The 20257-nt window shown below is 41.1% G+C and overlaps 2 protein-coding genes across 3 annotated transcripts in view; both read right to left on the reverse strand.

Annotated features, from left to right (window-relative positions):
• Nucleotides 1-307: 307 nt before the first annotated feature.
• The window catches only part of btr09 (bloodthirsty-related gene family, member 9), a 29855-nt gene continuing 9905 nt past the window's right edge, over nucleotides 308-20257 (reverse strand). Inside the window, exons 4-8 of the mRNA XM_079604933.1 lie at nucleotides 2106-2201; nucleotides 1741-1974; nucleotides 1539-1677; nucleotides 1221-1247; nucleotides 308-1130 (exon numbers count right to left, since the gene is read on the reverse strand). Coding sequence (XP_079461059.1) covers nucleotides 589-1130; nucleotides 1221-1247; nucleotides 1539-1677; nucleotides 1741-1974; nucleotides 2106-2201 — 1038 coding nt within the window. The 3' untranslated portion in view covers nucleotides 308-588. The remainder of the gene's footprint in view (nucleotides 1131-1220; nucleotides 1248-1538; nucleotides 1678-1740; nucleotides 1975-2105; nucleotides 2202-20257) is intronic.
• LOC306994434 (uncharacterized protein) lies at nucleotides 2523-6067 on the reverse strand. Of its 2 annotated transcripts, none has more exons than XM_079604935.1 (4): nucleotides 4410-6067; nucleotides 3958-4230; nucleotides 3776-3860; nucleotides 2523-3148 (listed from the first exon to the last, which is right to left on the reverse strand). In XM_079604935.1, exon 1 carries the CDS (start codon nucleotides 6007-6009, stop codon nucleotides 4825-4827), a length of 1185 nt encoding a protein of 394 aa, XP_079461061.1. In that variant the 5' UTR covers nucleotides 6010-6067; the 3' UTR covers nucleotides 2523-3148; nucleotides 3776-3860; nucleotides 3958-4230; nucleotides 4410-4824. The 2 variants fall into 2 exon arrangements, with proteins under 2 accessions (XP_079461061.1, XP_079461060.1); XM_079604934.1 differs by having other exon boundaries at nucleotides 2524-3148; nucleotides 3776-3867.

Genomic DNA, 20257 nt, shown 5'->3' on the forward strand with positions numbered 1-20257 from the left:
GAACATGAAGGAGTGTGTATCGTGTGCTCACGTGTATGCCATGGAGAAACTGCTCACATCCCTCTATACTGCTGCCATCTAGTGGCATGAGACTAATCAGAAAATAATGTTGTTAATCCAAAATTAAGATTAACCTGATCTAATATGAAGGGTCCACACTTTTTAAATCATGCATTCATACTTAAAATATGAAAACCTAGGAATTATTGTTGCAATTAGCTATAATCACAACTTAATAATGTATGTATTAATGTTATAGTGTATTAATAATGTACGTAAACCTGAATAAATAAATGAAAGATAATTTATGGATGAAGTTCAGATTTTTTATTACGCCAGGCAATAATTGAAAAGGTATGATTCTTTACAGGTCATCATCGCATCATTACACTTTGACATGCATAAAATAATTTTCTACAAAAATGAAGAACATTTACCATTACTGCATTATATAGATTTGTACAGTCTGTAATCAAAAATGTACATACTTTCAATCTTTAAGCAAAAGCACATACATATTTCTTGATTCAGATTAATGATTATATATATCTTTTTTTATCTTCATAGGACCTCTTATTTGGATGTCATTTATTCATTGTAACTGACAGGTGAGATGATCAGTGGTGCTGAATGTTTACCTTTATCATTAGGGCTGAAGTAAGGATAGAGTTTCTCTGTAAAAGACTGATCGGTGAAAGAGTAGATATGAGACCTGGACTCCACATCATAAAAGGAGACCAGACCCTCCTCATAATCCACAAACACACCCACCTTCTGGGGCTTCACTTTCAGGGACAGAGACACAGGGGAAGACTCACCAGCTTTATACACATTTCCATTACTCAGCCACAAAGTCCAATTTCCATACTCAGGACACAGGTACAGATCCTTCTTCCTGTTAATGGATTCTCTCGCCACACCTAAACACCACTGTGTAATTCCCTGAACCTGCACCTCAAAATAAAACCTCCCAGAGGAAAAACCCTCCTTTCCCAGCACAACAATACATTTATCAAACCTCTTGTAATTGTGTGGTTGGCCATGCTTTATGTTTCCATGTCGCACTTGTTTTCCATCTTCAGTTAGGGTCAGTTCGGGGTGTGCTGTATCAGGATCCAGAGTCACATCCACTGAGAGAGAAAGAGAATTTGAACCACAGCTCTTATCAGTTCATGTAAGATGCTGTGAGAACATATATGAGTGAGTATAATACACTGTACCTGCATACCGCTGGATCCTCTTCATCACTGTGACATACATGATAACAAAAGATGATGAGATCTTTATTTACATCTAGATATTAATGAACTGAATTCTTGTTTAAATGCTATAGGGCGAAATAATACACTGCAGACTGATGCATGTGGTTACATGCAAATGCTTATTTAAGAATAAAAACATCTTTGAAAGAATGCAAGGACCTTACATTCGCAATGGCCATTTTGAAAAGTGACTGTTTGCAAAAGTTTGATAATTCTGTAATTGCTGATGAATTGAGACAAGACAATTATTGTGAAATGAAAATCTGTGCAACCTACCAGTTTGACTGAGTTTCTTATCTAGAGTGTCCTGCAGCTGAGCCAGAGCACTTCTCAAAGTCTCCACACTCCCGGAAGTGTTAACACTGATCCCAGTCCAGATCTTGGTGTCTAACGGGCTGCACAGGGACGGGTAAATCTACAGCAGGAGAGAAGCATGTTGAGTGTTGTCCTGTGAGCAGAGAGACGGACTGACACTGACCTGTAGGAGGCGCAGGTGATCTTCAGTGTGTGAGAGCTGCTCCAGCTCAGTGTTTCTCCTCTTCAGCTCAGTGATCTCCTGCTCCAGCTCTTTAATGAGCTCTTCAGCCTGTTTCTCTTCTGCTTTCTGCTTCTGCTCCATCACCTCCAGCAGCTCAGACTGACAGCTCTCAACGGAGCGGATCAGATCCGCGAACAGCTCAACACAGTCCGCTTTCTCTTTTTCAGTGTTCTTCTGATTAGTCAGAATCATGGGGGGAAAAAAACATTTGAAAAATGCATCTAACAAATCAAATATGTCATTTTCTACATATTATAAAACAATACATTATAAATATAATATGTACTGTATATATGTAAACTTGCTTTTCTCAGCTTTATTGAGTGTTGGATATCTTTAGATTTCTTTATTCTGTCTTGGATCATTTGCAGCACATCTGTCTGCGACTTCATCAGCTGAGTCTATAGACAGAACAACAGCAACAATAACTAGAACGTACATTTCCAGAAGAAAATGTGAATGGTGCTTGCAGTGGCAAAACTCGACACTCGGTTGCACACGAGTATATTATATTGTTGTAAATGGCACATAATAAATGTTGAGTATATAAAGCTCATTTAAATGTAAGCTTTTAAATGACCCGACCACTTACCATCTTTAAAGAACCATCTGTGAATATACCTGGATCTTCTCTGAAGTTCACAAGAAAATATTCATAATGTGACAATGATGACTAACTTTCAATAACATTCAATAAAGACAAAAACACAGTGTGTGTCAATTAACCAAATGTTTATTTAAAAGATTTTTTTAAATGCCTGTTGTGTCAAATTCCACGCAGCAAATGGATTAGATCAGGGATGGGCCACTTGGGTCCTGGAGGGCCACTGTCCTGCAGAGTTTAGCTCCAACCCTAATTAAACACACCTGAAAAAGGCAATCGATGTTTTCAGGATTACTAGATAGATACAGGCAGGTGAGTTATCATCAGGGCTGAAGCTTAACTCTGCAGGACAGTGGCCCTCCAGGACCGGAGTTGCCCATCCCTGGATTAGATCCTAGTGTTGTACTAGTTATTAGATATACTTTGTATTAAAATTATCTTTGAAGCATTACCCCTAAGATTATAAAAATATATATTTTTTATTTATTATGTACTAGTTTAGCCTATAGTGCTGAGAATTTTGTTGTGAATACATTTGTAAAAATGCTCTTTATTTGAAGGAGTGGGTAGCTCTGAAAAGAGCCGTTGTTGTCTTTAAAAAGACATTTGGTTTCAACTTTGGAGTTCCACCCGCAGACCGTCTCTCAGGTTTGCTCAGGAGAAGCTGGTTTCAATCTGCGCTCAGGTGAACTCGGTCTCTGGTGTTTCTATGCTGAATGGCACGCATCTGTCTCCCTGGATATCCTGAGGGCAGAGGAGATAAAACGTATATGATAATGTTAGTGAATTTATTTGAATTGTTTACTTATTGAGCAGCATAGTTGATGGGTCAGATGTAAGCCTTTAGTTTTTACATCAAATCATACATCTTTGAACAAAACTCATGGTTTTTCCTGCATTTAACTTTTTTAGCATTTATTAATCTTTGTTAGTGATTTTTACATTTACTAATACGGTACATTGTTCAAATCAAAAGTTGTAAGTGTTAACATTAGTAAATGCAGTGAACTAACATGAATAAACATTGAACAGCAGTTTTTAAAATAAATAACTGTCAAAAAGTTCATACTGGAGTGATTAATATCATAAAGCACATAGCAAGTTGTTGTTAGCTAGCAGTTCATTTTATTCAATTGTTAGCTGTATGTTAGAAAATTAAGACTATTAGTTAAAATAAACCTTTTGATTCTATTATTTTTATATGCAATATGATTATATAACAAAATTATGAAATCCAGTGGTAAAATCTGCTCTTTTTTTTAAATAAGAGAGCAAGATAGGACAACAGTGTCTGTTGGCCACCAACGAAGACATTTGACGCGGGAAAAACCCTGAAACCATTGTATAATAAAATGCACTGAAATACTACACCTTATCAGTAGTATTGACCTCAGTGTGCTTCTTCCTCTGCTTCTTCATTCTTCAGAGTTGTCCTCAATGCCATAGTTATTTGGACCTGTTCTCTGGGCAATGAAATTAACAAATGAACAATGGGATCATGAATACACCCATACTAATAAAAATTAAAAAACAAACTCAGAAATAAAACTTACGGAAAAAAATTGACACATAATCTGGTATCCAGCTCGTCGTCGTCATTGATGTAGCACACGTGATCTTCTCAGACAATCTCACTTCATTTGGCTGGTTCATGAAAAACATAAAAATTAAAATTAGAGATTCAAATATAACATTTCCATTCAAACGCGGTTATGAAAAGCAGTAGTACACAGCTAAAGCAAAAAAATTTAACACTTAGCTTTAGAAGGTAAATTGCACACTCATATCCAGACAGGACAGCTATGGTCTCCCAATTCTTCCTGCAACTTTACAGAAGGGCACATATCAATCATAGAATAGCAGGGGACTGCATATCCCGCACAGATTGTCACAAATTTTGTAGATTGAACATCAATTCAAGTTCAAATGTATGTTATAAGGTCAAAATCAAACATTACAATGGTGTCTTGCTACTTCTCTCTTTCCCTTGTCTTTTATAACTTACTGCCACTGTTGCACTGACTGTCTGTGTCCTCCCTGGAGCTGTCACGCTAGTCCTCTGTCCTTCCTGCTGCTGCTGCTGCTGACGTTGCTCCTTCCTCGTAGCTCAGTGGTATAAACCCTTAAATTGACCTAACCACAATCTCCTAACCACAATCTCTAACGCCACAATCTAACCGCAACACGACCATACGCGCCAACCCGTTTGATGAAGGCTGTCGAAGTCCCGTTGATGTCATGAATCCAGGTCCATTGGCAACGGTTCCGTATGGCATAACAACCCAACCATACGCGCCCAACCGTTTGTATAAGGCCGCGGAAGCCCCACTGTAGTCATTAGTAGCGGATGCAGTGGCAAACGGTTCCGTATGGCATACTAGCTACCGCAACATACAACAATACCGGTCCATCACAAAAACTCATTTACGCAAAATACAGTACACGGGATTGTGATAACTATGATAACTATGCAAGACACCTGACTGAAGGCACAAATCCGGATGAGAGATGTATATATGATCCAGTAGAGTGTTCTTTTTGGTTGTTGCTGTGGTGATCAGTTGCGTGTATCCTTTAGACTGGAACAATTCCAGAACAGTTTTATTCCCTGCGCTGAGGTGATCCTCATTAAAATCTCCACAGATTAGTGTGGGGTGTTCGTCCACCATGTCCAAATAATCCAGCAGACTCTTCAAGTTTTTGGAGAACTCTTCAAATCCGTAGTGTGGCGGCCTGTACACAGCAGCGATTGTCGCTTTGATCGGGCTATCCACTTTGATGACGACATACTCCAGATCGGTCACATTTTGCACAAACTGCCTAGCCTGAGCTGAAATATGCTCTTTGCAATAGATTGCGACTCCACCACCAGCTTTCTGTGCAATTTCTTGGTGTGTCGAGTAGGAGACATGTCTATTTCGCATAAATGCGTTGTACCCTTCCAGTTGGACGTGGGGTGTCATGAGTGACCCGGTCAGGTGAGTTTCCGTCATGCAAAGAATATCCGACAGAAGCAGTTCGTGATGGCATCGGATATCTTCGATGTGTGATGACAGTCCTTCTGTGTTGTGATGGATTATTTTCAGCGTTTGATCCAAGTTGGTTTCCCTCACCTGCTGTAAAAGCGGCATGATTCCTTCGAATGATGCTCTCGTCATGTTTTCCAACGATGCTGTGACTGTAGCATCGGCATAGATCTTCTTTTCGCTGAAGTCCGTGATGTGTAGTCCACGAAGCGAGGTCGTTCTGCTGAGGGCAACGTAGGCCATTCCCGGCTCGAATATCTTCTTCAGTGAAACCACGGCATTCTCCAACGTCATGCCTTGGACTTTGTGAGCTGTGCAGGCGTAGGCCAACTTGATGGGGAATTGTCGACGAACGGCTCCTTTCCTCAGACTTTCTTCGGATCTCTCGATGTACACACAGTCGTCGTCTTCACCTTGCACCCTTTTGCGGTTTTTCTTCCCTGCATGTGGATTGTCGAGCTGAAGCCCTAGCATGTGTACGGTGTCGATTCCATCTTTTGTCTTATTGACAATACGAGAAATCTTCCCAAAGCACCCATTGCATAGACCGTCCTCGACATCCAAATTCCTAGTCACCATTATGCGTACTCCCAACGCAATTTGTATGGTGTCAGGCAAGTCGTCCTTTTTACCGGTGACGGGCCTTGCTTGTCTCTTCATTCCTCCCGTTCTTGGGTCTTTCCTGTAGTCTTCGGCATCGATGGTAATGATGTCAGTGTGAAGAGCATGGATTGTTTCAGTGTTGTGTCTGTGGACTTCCTTGTTGGTGGCAAATACGTGCAGTGCATCACACGGGCAGTCTTTGGGGTCCTTCACAGCCTGGAGCAACAAAGCTCGATCTTCTTCGGCAAGGTCGTCGGTCTTTTGCTTCACCCGTATGCGGTTTAAAAGTTGGGCAAAAGCCAAGTCTTCTTTCTGACGCATGATCTCGGAGAGAGTAACCATTTGGAAATGGTCTTTCCAGAAGTCCAGGACATCCTCTTCGTACACACAGAGGGGTTTGGCTTTACCCAGAGGTGGCAGTTGATAAAAGTCGCCCACGGCAAGGACAGAGATTCCCCCGAAAGGTTTTTTGCTGCCTTTGATTTGCTGACATCTCCAGTTGATGTAGGCAAAAAGATCCTTCGAAATCATGGACACTTCATCGATGATAAGAATCTCCACGTCGCGTAGTTTTGCTCGAAGCTCATCTAGGGCATTTCCAAGTCCTTGATACGGTGGCTTCAGATTCCTTGGAAGTTTCAAAATGGAATGGAGTGTTTTACCGGAAATATTGAATGCGGCCGTTCCAGTAAACGCACTCAAGAGCACCGTAGGCACGGAGAGATCCCCTTCCTCCCGTAGTCGAGGCAGTTGTCGCAGAATCTTGGTCGCTTCCGTGTGTATGCACTTGATGACGTGCGATTTGCCACAACCAGCACCACCTGACACGAAGTAGAAAAACTGTTCTGGATTATGACCCCACACACGCTTCTGACACCACTGGCAGATCGTGTAGAAGATGGCTGCCTGCGTCTCATTGAGACTTCTGAACAACTTCCTGACAAATTCAACACTCATCTGCGGTGCCTCTATTTGTGGCACGACCCCGTCTCCATGTTCAAGAACCTGGAATTCTGGGATATCATCTTGTACGTCCTCATCATCCGGAATGATGTCTTGTCGTTCGGCGACGCACTCCAAGCGATCCACTTCTACTTCAGGTGCAAAAGCGTTCCATGCGTTCTCAGGCGGTCCTTGCCGTTCCAGCTGATCGAATGCCTTGTCCAACTCGTCACTGTGTTTTTCAAACTTCTCCTTGTTCGCTTGAACTATGGCACAGACAGGAAACAGCAAACCAGGGTGAGAAGGTAGTTCCACAGATGCACCTTTGTAAAACGTCTCGTAGGTTGGAAATCTTGGAGGTTTAAGCTGTTCGTTGGTCCGATGCGGCATATAAAGCTTTAGTAATCTACAGTAAAACTTTTCGGGTTGTTTTTTCTCCGAATAACGTGCAAACCTAATGACTGCAGCCTTCCCAGACGTTCTTTTCTGAAAAAAACCCATGCCGTTGAGCAGCCGGTGAACATTTTTGCCTTCCGTTTGCTGACCATACACGATGCGGCACTCCGAAGCAAAATCTGCCAGGCACATCTTTTCAAAATCACGCGTTTGAGGCCTTGCCCTGTATTTATCGATCATCCCCGACATCCAGACGTCCTCTGAATCTGGATTTTTATTTTGTAGGACACTAAGGGGAAGACTCATCTTTAGCGCGTCATCATCCGTTGGTAGAAACACAACACTTCGTGAACACTTCTTCAACGGTAAGCTGCATGTTCGTGCCACAGACTCCTGAGCGCTAACTTGCCTGTGTTTGGAGTAGGCTTGCATTATCTGCTTCATCTCATCTTCCTCGCTAACGTTCGTCTCGCGCACACTCTTGATTACGTTTTTAAGTAAATCGCCCATTTCATTCTCCGGCTTGGAAATGTACGAAAGCATGTACATAACGCAGCTAAAAGCGTCAAGAACGAACTGAATGTCCATATTGGCGTTCCATGCCCTTAATAAATCGGGATTGTATCCATTCACCCAAGACTCCTTTGGATCACGCTTCAGCAGAATCACGTTGGCATTGGACAATGCTTTGACGTTCTCATTGTAATCCTCGATGGACATCTTACACTCTGTCAGTAGCTCTGACAAGCTGTCAAAGGAGGCTTGGGGGTCATTCAACAGATCCCACACCGGCTTGAGTTTGGTCCTGGCTTCGCTCATTGCCTTTCGAGCAGCTTCCTGTCTCAACTTCCTTCTGTCCGCTTGCTTTTTCTCGTGCTCTTCTTCAGGACGCTGTGGTTGTGTGGTTTTAGACGCAAACATGCAGCTTCCGGATGGAGAAGTGTCCGTGTCATCCTCTTCTTCAGGACGCTGTGGTCGCGGACGAGTGATCTTGGTGCTAGACACCGGTAGTTTGGGGAACCCAAATCGACACAATACATTTCCCTTCTTACAGGACTTTGAATGGTTCCTGCTGTGAAGCTGGACCTCTGTGACGATCCGGTGAAGCTCAGGATCAGCCGAGGAATCGGGCAACCGGCAGGTTATGTTGCGGTCGATAAAGTTACAAACATCCTCATCAGAGTCCTGTTCAAACTCGGGTGCGTCCTTTATCCAAACAAGAAGATGGATATGTGGGCTTCCTCTAGCTTGGAACTCCACTCGGTAAAAGTAGTCCTCAACTTCACCAATGGGTTGGGCTGGCGACAAAAGCAGATGAGTCATTAGCGCATCCACCCGTTTCTCAAACATACGCATGACAGTGACTGGGTTGCTTCGGAGGATTTCACACTTCGTCGTCCAGTCAAGCTCGGAAAAGTCGACGTGTTCACCTTGTTGGGCCTTGATTGCGGTTATTACTTCAGGCCATCTCATTTCGGCTGCGCTGAACGTGCAAAAAAACGTAGGGGCTCCTAACTGTCTTATCATAGCCTGTAGATCTCGCAAAGTTTTCTCCCAATACGATGGAGTGCCTCTCAGTGGTTGCATGAACCGTGTGGCGTCTCTGTTGTGTAGCAATCTTTCAACCTCCCGGTTGTCTTGAAGCAGTCTGTTGGAAATTCTCCGGCCATCTCTTGTAATAGGTTTGCCTTTTCGCAACTGGATAGACATGCTGTTTCTAGCCAGGTGCGTTTCCGTTACAAACTGTGCAAAGAAAAGATAACTCTGATCTTTTGCAAAACGCGTGTCCACGCTGAACAATCTCGCGTTGAAATACATACTGGGAGATATTGAAATTTGTCTTTCCTCATCAATGGAATTCTGTCCAGTGGGGAATTGAACAGGGAACGCCATGGCTTCCAGCTTTGGGATTTTGAAAAATCCAACAGGCTTATGTCCTTGTGCAGGTGCGATACTAAATATTCCCTCACCGTACGACAAGATCTCCTGTCCGATGTCGGGCGGCTGCATGCACGTGTCTAATGTGAGGCCGGGTCGAAGCTCATCCTTTTCCTCAACGCTAACTTGTTGCTCATCCTGCTCAGCAACATCGACTTCTTGTTGCTTCTCAGAGACATCAGCTTCCTCGTCTAGGTGACTTTCAGAGACATCAGCTTCCTCGTCTAGGGGACTTTCAAATACAGCAGTTTCTCTTATGGAGATATCCCTGTATTCTGAATGCATTGCTTTCAGCTTTGATAAAGCTGCAAGCACGTTATGCATATTCACAGTCTGGAACTGCTGGTATCCTTTAAACTTAACGTGTCTCTTCAGCTTCACCTGCAGCAGCTGGGCCTCACTTCTTGGTCTTGGCAGAGAGTTGACGGTCTGCTCCATCTCGGAGGGCACGCACACAACGGCACCACGTACTGCTCTCTGCTGTCCTTTGGGTAATGAAACTATTTTTGCAAATGGTAAAATTTTTGCAATTAGTTGACGCTCAAGGACATTTAATTCATCCAATTCCACAGGGATTGGTGGCAACTCCAGTTTGTTGGCTGCTGCAATTGAAGACATCCGTCCTCTCTTTAGATGGCTGTCACAAGTGTGGCAAATCCACTCCTGTCTTCTCTCTTCCGGTACTACGCAGGAACCTGAGCAGGCACTATCACAAGCGTGAACATACTTCCCGGTTAGGCAAGACGCTGCAACATGAACGTTTTTGTCATATCTCGTTCTATTACAGACCTTGACTTGATTAGGAAACAGGGCTCTGTGGCAGACTGTGCAGACATGTGTAGGGCCATGCTGAATCTTACACCGGAATGCATGTATGGCACTTTCCATCGCTTTGTTAACCAAAGGCTGGGGTGTTTCCTGGCTGGAACGGATGTAAGGTTTATATTTCCTTTTTATCCTGAGTGCGCATTGCAATCGATGAAGAATGTGATATGTAACATCACCGAAACATTTCTGGGTCTTGCGCAGGGTACATCGCAGTATGTGATGTGCTCTGAACTCTGGGTCGCCTGCATATCTCTTAACCATGTACTCTTTCATTCTCCTCTGGAAGAGAGTATCGGTACTGTATCTCTTCTTACTGTAGTCTTTCATCTTCTTCTGAAAGAGAGCATCTGTGCTGTACCTCATCTTAATGTACTCTTTCTTCTTCTTCTGGAAGAGAGCATCTGTGCTATACCTCTTCTTACTGTATTGTTTCATCTTCTTCTGGAAGAGAGCATCTGTGCTGTACCTCTTCTTAATGTACTCTTTCTTCTTCTTCTGGAAGAGAGCATCTGTGCTGTATCTCTTCTTCATATACCCTTTCATCTTCCTCTGGAAGACGGTATCCATGCTGTATCTTCTCACTATAGACCATTTCATTTGGTTTCGGAAGAGAGCATCTTGATTATACTTGACCTTATTTGCTTCTTTTTTCTTTGATTGGTATTGCAAAGAAGTGGCATACCTCCGTCTCTCACAATCCCTTTTTCTCTGTTTCCTGGTGGCATAAGATGCAGCCGGGTCCTTAAACATTTTAAATGTTTTACGCATTTCTTTTCTTCTTCTGTGCTTATTTGTTTTATCTACCACATCTGGGTTTTCAGTTCTTGAGCCAACAAGATTGACTTTGGCTCCAACATTTGTTATTGGTTGCTGTAGAGCTGAAACCACTAGTGATGCTTGTTCACAAACAGATGGTGAAGGCAGTTGGACAGACTGTTGCTCTGTTTCAAAAGATACAGGCATGAATTCATAGCTTGTCTCATCACCACGATCCTGGAAGATCTTGAGAACTCTGTCTGCCATGTCACTCAGGTGGGTGAAAGTCAACATGACAGCAGTTCCATGACCAGTAGGATGGGGCAAGCCTGCAGCAGTCCTCGAGTGAGAATCAAAGTATCCGTACCTTCCAGATAGGTCTCTGAACACAGCAATACACTCAGGAGCAACAAGGAGCAGAGCATGCCTGACATCTGTGGAGAGACACTGCAGTCTTTCAGTGAGTGGAATGCACCACTCTTCAGTGCCAGGGATCCCTGTGGCTCTGAGGTATCCGATCATCACTCCTGACTTCAGCACATTGTGTGTCCGGTTAAATGATGCAACTCTCAACGGTATTTCCTCCATCGTCAGAAGGTTGCGATTAAACTGTCTTTCAGCAATAAGCTGCAATTTAATGCTGACATATAACGCATCTCCCTCCTCTAGAATTCTATCAAGGTCAGGCATCTTGAACGCAATCCCTTCACTCTGGTTGGCCAAAAATGTCAACGCTACACACGTGCACTGATGATTTCTTGAGAAACTGTCATACCTATAATCACCCTGACAATGAGATGCCTGCACAGACAAAACCCTGGGTGCAATATCACCATCTTCTGCATGCATTCTACCCGAAAACTGAGCTACAGCTGCACTGGTGCTTGCCTGTTCAACCTGTAAATAATCATTCATGAAATTAGGCTGCTGTGTTATAGGATCTGTGTTCAATTTTAAATTGCACTTGCACAGTGTTTGGGACAAAGACATTTTTGATAAACCGTTTTAAAGATAAACAAAAAAACTAAAGAAAAGGCAAAAAATTTAATTACGATACACTTAGCTCACAAGACGATACATATGGGTTCATGTGAACAAAACCACATGATATTTTAACACTATTTTTAAGAAATCTTCAATGATGAAATATATGATTGGAAAAAATTGTCTTTCATTTGACTAAAAAGAATTAATAAATCGCATTTTAAAATAGAAAAGTTTTTCATTATTCATGAATCAACAGATATTATTCATTCAAAATTTTTAAGTACAACATAATTCGAGAATTTATTCTGATTCACGGGGAATCAGATTGTCAAATCCTGACTGGATGAGAGGAGGAGCTGGGGATGGAGGTAATTAGCTCCTGAGAAACGTGATAGCTGCTGATAATACTGAAGGAGCTTATATATGTATACAGTGATAGGCGTCGCATTCCTATAGGTAGACATGGATCAGCTGAGAGACAGCTGATGCGAGCTTGACTAAAGTGACCTGCCAGAACTAACGCTAGGCTGGATTTAATCATAAGGTGTAAATTGCAATCAAGGTTGCTTTTTTTTATTTTTTTTATAAATCAATCACTCAAATTTAATCGAGGAATCATAACAGTCCTAGTCCCAAACATTAAGGTGCCCTGAAATTAGCATGTTGAAATCCAAGACACAGATATCAATAGTACCCGGTTAATCCTGGAGGCTCTGGTCTGTTCATCCTCAAGGTCCTCCTTTCGCCGACGCACTTGTTGAGCCTGAGATCTCTTTCCTTTCCGCGGCATCCTTTAAAATATGAAGAGATAAAAAGAATAATTCCTGACAAATTTATCTAACTAGGTAACTTCTAAAAGTAGAGATTTTACTTTCAATACTCAAAACATCAAAATTAACCATGTATATATTTTTTATCCTCAAAAGTAATGCATATTAAAATACACTTATTTGTTAGTCAAATTCATTTTGACAGGACATTCTCCCTTTGATAGGCACATACTTTGAAACGTCTCCCGATGTAACTGCTGTTGAGCCTGAAAAGATAACAACTGTAGTACTCTCAGGAAGAAAAAACAAAACAGTTAAACAACAATGAAAGAGACACTGTGTAAACTTGTAAAATACTATTGTTTTTTTTGTGGGGAGCGGGGGTAAGAAATTAAATGCTCTCTGTAGAAAACGGCAAAACACAAGGAACCTGTAAAGACACAGAACAGAAAGACGTATTAGAGCACAGGGACTACAATTATGGTGATGTGATGAAAATGTCATAGTACAGCTTAAGAAACCATATTAATACTAACCAAGGACAAAAGTGCAGCAGAAGATGCAGGTTGTGCTCTGATCAGTCAGTCTGAAAAAATAACAATAACAACCATGAAAAATGACTAAACTTGAGTCAACTATCCATAACTTCTTTGCATGTTCAATATTAATTATATATTTATCTCAAGAATGTCTTTTTCTTGAAATACATTCTTTTCAAGAAGCAGAGTTATGTAAAATATGCGTCTTAAAGCCTCTGATGGACTGGCCATCAAAAGTGGTTTGGAGAATGGATGGGTAATTAATCATTTCTTGCATAAACAAAACAGTTTTTATTTTAATAGCTTTTTTTGATCCTGATCATTTTTTAACTATAACTATTTTCTAATCAAGAAGCATTTTGTATTTGTGGCCATGTCCCTAATTAAACCTTTACCTTAAAATGCAGTAAGGAATGCTCGTGAAAACAGTATTCTGAAACAGAGAAACAAGTGTCATAAAATTCAACACCACACTCACAACCCATGTAACTTGAACTTTCATTGCAAATAATGCTAACACTGGGGGGGAAAGCTGAAAATTTTCACCTCACTCCACTGTAATTTTCTACAAAAATCTACACATTGTCATATAAATAACCTGAAAATACTTTAGTTTATTAAGATTAAATCTTGCTAACCACTCTTACAATAAATGGAAAATACTTACTTTAAGAGGTGTTCTGAGTAATTGATTTGTATGTAACACTTTATAATATGGTTTGATTTGTTAACATTAGTTAATGTATAACAAACCATGAGCAACACATTTGTTACTGTATTTATTAATCTTTATTAACATTAGTTAATAAATATACAGCTGTTCATTGTTTGTTCATGTTACTTCACAGTGCATTAACTAATGTTAACAAATACAACTTTTGATTTCAATAATGTAGGCTAATAGTAAATGGTGAAATTAACATTAACAAAGATTAATAAATGCTGTAGAAGTGCAGTTTTTTAATAGTTAATGTAAACTAATGAAGTTAGAAGTTAAACTAGTGTTTAATAAATGCAACCTTATTGTAAAGTGTTATCGATTGACGTCTTGTGAATTTAGTTCAAAGTGAATCGGTTCAAAGGAGTCATAGTTCGCGAATCGGACGTGTAACGTTACTATCCGAGTAGCTAGGACATCGCATAAGATTGTGTCAACACAGAAAACATTTCATCACTGGGTAAGTTAGTTTTTTTCTCGTTTATTTAAAGTGAAGTTTATGTCAGCTGAAAGTGCGGAACGCTTTTCAGAGTAGATAAGGCTAATGGTTTTCAGCACAATTCACACCCAGCGATAAATCAGGAAAAAAATCGTGAAACTTTGTTGTTCCGAACTTTTACCATAGTGTTATTTGATTTTGATTAATTGAGCGAGGGGGAGACAGATTTGCAGTGCAAAACGGTGAGGGCGCGCGCGGGCCGAGCTGGGGCGCGCTCTCTCTCTCTCTGCTCGTTCTTTCAGTGCGCGCCCTGTCACAAGCGCAGCCGTAATCTATCACTCACCGATCAAATCAAGCTTTGGCGGGACAAAAATTCGCTTTGGCGGCAGCCAAAACATTTTCAATGCAGGATAAACCCTGAAAAAAAAGCTGTGCAAAATGATTTTCTTTAAACATTATATTTGCACTTTGTGGTTTATGATTAGAGAATTGTGTCAGTGAGCGTGCACTGAAATCTGCTATCAACGGATTTCTTCACCGGTGACTAATCCAACCGCCTTCGATTGGATGTTGCATTTTTAAACTCAGCAGAAACGCGTCTGATTGGCTGTACTGCTCTACGCTGCCTTTGATTGACGTGAAGCAACCTGCATCAACGACACTTCATTCTAACATCTAGCCATATGCATGAATGTAAAATAAATCAAACACACAAAATATAATTTTACGTTTTCACACAAAGATATAAGTGTGGCTAGCCTGTAAAGCCTTTCTTTTCATACATAACCATCTTTGCAGAGAAAAGGGTAGCTTCAGTGTAAACACAACTGATATAAACTAACGTTACACCTCATATTAATACCAATAACATTGCCTACATATTTGCACTTTATTGTTTATGATAACTGTCAGTGTGCGCGCACTGGAATCCGTTCTCACCGGAGACTACGTTAACCTTTGATTGGGCGTTAAATGTTTTAACTCGGCAGAAACGTTAAAATAAGCGCCAAAATGAATACACTCCTCACACAGCGAGTAACTTAAGCTATTGTAAGCTAACGTTACACAAACATCAAAAACCAAAGGACGTAATACAGCCATCAAACACATATAATTGTACGTTTTTACACAAAGATAGAAGGGTGGCTAGCTGTAACGTTAGACATTATCATACATTTCAATTTTTACAGAGAAAAAAAAAAGGTCCAGTGTTAGCAAAAACGATATAAACCACATCTCATATTGTAATACAGATAATATTGCCTACATTTAATTGTAAAAAAAAAAAGCTGCGTTTGACATTACAAGGCTTTATAAAACAGCATATTTGACAACAACCAACTGAACTCACCTCAAGAGAATAATGCGGGAAGTTCGCTGTTCTCCTCCGGTGAAGTCGATCTCTCAGCCAATCAGCAGCGAGCTTTGATTGTACGACCAATAGAATCACACCTTCTAGTGATGAGTCAGTCATGAACGATTCGTTCATCGTGAACAAATCTTTAATATGACTCGGAAGCGAATTGTCTCGAAGCTGTGTCCGAAACCGCTCACTCCTTCACTCATTCACTAATCCCTATAGCATTGAGTGCACTATATAGGAGTAATGAAGTGAGTGAATTCGGACGCTGACGTGCGTTGGAGAGATGAAGCTGTTGCAGATAATTTATAATTTGCTATAATTTAATACTGAGCAACAGTGCGTAGTATGTATGTAATGCTCTTGTCAATCATCAGTAATGGAGCAAACATATATGAGAAAGCTGTGTTATATCCCTGCATGCCTAATAAACTATTTTATACCCTTGCACAAACATATACTTGGGAAGGAAGCCCGGCCCAACCTGGCAAAACAAATGCTGGTTACCATAGTTACCGTTTCATTCCTATGGATAAAATCTAAATGATTTTAATAAAAAAAAAATGTTTTTATGTGCCACAGATAAAGGTTTTTTTAAGGAATAAATGAAAAATCACTGAAACTACAAGTAATTTTGTAATTAAAGTAATTCATGTTGTTACACAGTTTCTAAGGTAATCTAAATGGTTGCTAGAGTGTTACAGTTAACATACAGATGCGAACTGGATGCCCACCTTAAGAAATGTATTGCAAATTCAATGGTGTTCTGGGTGGTTGCTAATGTATTCTGGGTGGTTGCTAGGCAGTTGCTAAGGTGTTATGGTTGGTTGGTATGGTGTTACCAGGCGGTTGCTAGAGTATTATGGGTTGTTGGTATGGTGTTGCTATGTGGTTGCTAGGGTATTCTGGGTGGTTTATAGGCAGTTGCTAAGGTATTCTGGGTGGTTGCTAGGGTGTTCTGGGTGGTTTCTAGGCCATTGCTAAGGTTTTCTGGATGGTTGCTATGGTGTTACTAGGTGGTTGGTAGTTGTCACAGATGGTTAATATGGAGTTTTTATGGAGTTCTTAAAATCTTTAGACACTCATCTGGTGGTGATATGGCTTATTCGTGTGTTTGTATGGTTGCTAGGATACTTTATATGGTTGCTAGGGCATGTTTGGACTGTCAACTAGTCTTTGAATATCATCTCATAAACTGCATGAGTCAAAAAAAAATTCTGGAGCTGATATATGGCTTGTAAATGTTTTATGGTTGCTAGGGGGCCCTAAGTGATTGCCAGGGCGTGGCTATGAATTTATTAAAATATTTAGTAACGAGTGCCTTTAGTATGGCACGAGGCCTGCGGCCTCGTGCCTATGACCTATCACAGCCGTGCTGATATCATTTAACATTAAGTTAGTCGTTTGGGGTGGTTGCTAGGGTGCTCTTAGTGTATATCAGCATCCTATTTAAAATCTCTATTAAACGAGTGCATTATAATGAGTGCACGAGGCCTGCGGCCTCGTGCCTATAGCCTATGGTTGCTAGGGTGCTGTAACTGGTTGCTATGGTGTGGCTATGAAGATTTTAGGCCATTACTTATTGGCTGCTTGATAATATAAATCCTCTGAGGGAGAGAGAGGGGTGCTAGGGTGTTCTGGGTGGTTGCTAGGAGGTTGCTAGGCAGTTGCTAGGGTGTTCTGGGTGGTTGCTAGGGCACCACAGATGGTTACTATGGGGTTAGGGCTAAGGTTAGGCACGAGGCCTGCGGCCTCGTGCCTACGAGTATTTTTTTATAGAGTATTTAAAATCTCTATTAAACGAGTGCATTATAATGAGTGCACGAGGCCTGCGGCCTCGTGCCTATAGCCTATGGTTGCTAGGGTGCTGTAACTGGTTGCTATGGTGTGGCTATGAAGATTTTAGGCCATTACTTATTGGCTGCTGGATAATATAAATCCTCTGAGGGAGAGAGAGGGGGAGACATGCAGGGGTGTCAGGCCCATTGTGTCTGTGTGTGTGAAAAATGACAGTTGGGATTTGAATTTCTGAAAATTCCGCAATGTTAAGTCAATGGGACTTTTTTGGCCGCTTTTTCGTCCGCTGTGCGAACATCGTACACCCGATCGCTTAGAAAAGATATAGCACACCTCTCCTCAATGGGCCGGTCGATTTGACACCTCACTCAGGGGTCTGTGACAAACGGTGCGGGGCGAGTTTCGCGCCAAACTTTGTCCAGAATAATAAGAATAAGAATAAAAACTAGATTAAAAAGTTCGTTGAAACAAACTTTAAGTTGGCTTGTGAAAGTTTGGACCAGATAGTTTGAAAAAGTTTAAAGTTTAAATTAGTTTGAAGTTTAAATTAGTTTGAAGTTTAAAGTAGTTTGAAGTTTAAATTAGTGTAAAGTTTAAAATAGTTTAAAGTTTAAAGTAGTTTAAAGTTTAAAGTAGTTTACAGTTAAAAATAGTTTAAAGTAGATTAAAGTTTAAATTAGTTTGAAGTTTAAATTAGTTTAAAGTGATTTGAAGTTTGAAGTAGTTTAAAGTTTAAAATAGTTTAAAGTATAGTTTGAAGTAGTTTAAAGTTACTAGGGTGTTTCTAGAGGGTTGCTAAGGTGTTCTGAGTGGTTGCTAGGTGGTTGCTAGGGTATTTTGGGTGGTTGCTAGGGTGTTATGGATGGTTGCTATGGTGTTGCTAGGGAGTTCTGAAGTATTTTGGGTGGTTGCTAGGGTGTTGCTAGGGAGTTCTAAGGTGTTTTGGGTGGTTGCTAGGGTGTTGCTAGGGAGTTTTAAGGTGTTTTGGGTGGTTGCTAGGGTGTTGCTAGGGAGTTCTGAGGTATTTTGGGTGGTTGCTAGGGTGTTGCTAGGGAGTTCTAAGGTATTTTGGGTGGTTGCTAGGGAGTTCTGAGGTATTTTGGGTGGTTGCTAGGGTGTTGCTAGGGAGTTCTAAGGTATTTTGGGTGGTTGCTAGGGAGTTCTAAAGGTATTTTGGGTGGTTGCTATGGTGTTGCTAGGGATTTGTACGGTGTTTTGGGTGGTTGCTAGGGAGTTCTAAGGTATTTTGGGTGGTTGCTAGGGTGTTGCTAGGGAGTTCTGAGGTATTTTGGGTGGTTGCTAGGGTGTTATGGATGGTTGCTATGGTGTTGCTAGGGAGTTCTGAGGTATTTTGGGTGGTTGCTAGGGAGTTCTAAGGTATTTTGGGTGGTTGCTAGGGTGTTGCTAGGGTGTTATATGGTATTTTGGGTGGTTGCTAGGGTGTTATGGGTGGTTGCTAGGGTGTTCTAAGGTATTTTGGGTGGTTGCTAGGATGTCATGTGTGGTTGCTATGGTGTTGCTAGGGAGTTCTAAGGTATTTTAGGCAGTTTCTAGGGTGTTATGGGTGGTTGCTATGGTGTTGCTAGGGTGTTCTAACACACACTAACTTGCTCACACACACACAAGAGTTTTTGAGTTTAGAGTTTAGTGAATGCATGAGTTTATGAGTTTAAAGTAGTTTGAAGTTTACATGAGTCTAAGAGTTCAGAGTTCAGTGTATATTAGCATCCTGGAGTTAGGGCTAAGGTGAGGCACAAGGCCTGCGGCCTTGTGCCTACGAGCGAGTTTTTATAGTTTTTATTCATAAAAAGTTTAAATTAGTTTGAAGTTTAAATTAGTTTGAAGTTTAAAATAGTTTGAGGTGGATAGATGAGTTTATGAGTTTACATGAGTCTAAGAGTTCAGAGTTTAGTGTATATTAGCATCCTGGAGTTAGGGCTAAGGTGAGGCACAAGGCCTGCGGCCTTGTGCCTACGAGCGAGTTTTTATAGTTTTTATTCTTAAAAAGTTTAAATTAGTTTAAAGTTTAAATTAGTTTGAAGTTTAAAATAGTTTGAGGTAGACAGATAGATGAGTTTAATTGAGTCTCAATGGCTCATATAGTGTATAGAATGGCAGTTTGATTTAGTCTAGGCTTTCAAGGGATTTTGATTTGAATTTTTGGCAGTTGGGGAGTTTGAAAATCTGAACATTCCGCAATGTTAAGTCAATGGGAGTTTTTTCCGAGTTTGATCGTCATTTATAGGAAAACCGTAAGTCCGATCAGTCTGAAAAGATATAGCAACTAACTTCAGAACAGTTTGAGTGTCTGAGCCGAGTTTGGAGTATGTAGAGTTAAAGCTCTAGGACGAGATAGAGTCAACAGTTTGGTAAGAAGAATAATAATAACTAGAACGTACATTTCCAGAAGAAAATGTGAATGGTGCTTGCAGTGGCAAAACTCACCACTCGGTTGCTAGAGTGTGGTACATGATTGCATACGAGCCAACAACCATGTCTGTACGATGTTCTGCTGCTGAGATATGGCTTATTCATGTTTTGGGTTGGTTGCTAGGGTGTTCTGGGTGGTTACTAGGGTGTTTTGGGTGGTTGCTAGGCAGTTGCTAGGGTGTTGTAGGTGGTTACTAGGCAGTTGCTAGGGTGTTCTGGGTGGTTGCTAGGCGGTTGCTAGGGTGTTCTGGGTGGTTGCTAGGCAGTTGCTAGGGTGCTAGGCTCTTAGTGTATATCTGCATCTCCTGGGGTTAGGGTTAAGGT

The sequence above is a fragment of the Phoxinus phoxinus genome (assembly GCF_949152265.1).
Source record: "Phoxinus phoxinus genome assembly, chromosome: 2".
NCBI classification, from domain to species: Eukaryota; Metazoa; Chordata; class Actinopteri; order Cypriniformes; family Leuciscidae; genus Phoxinus; species Phoxinus phoxinus.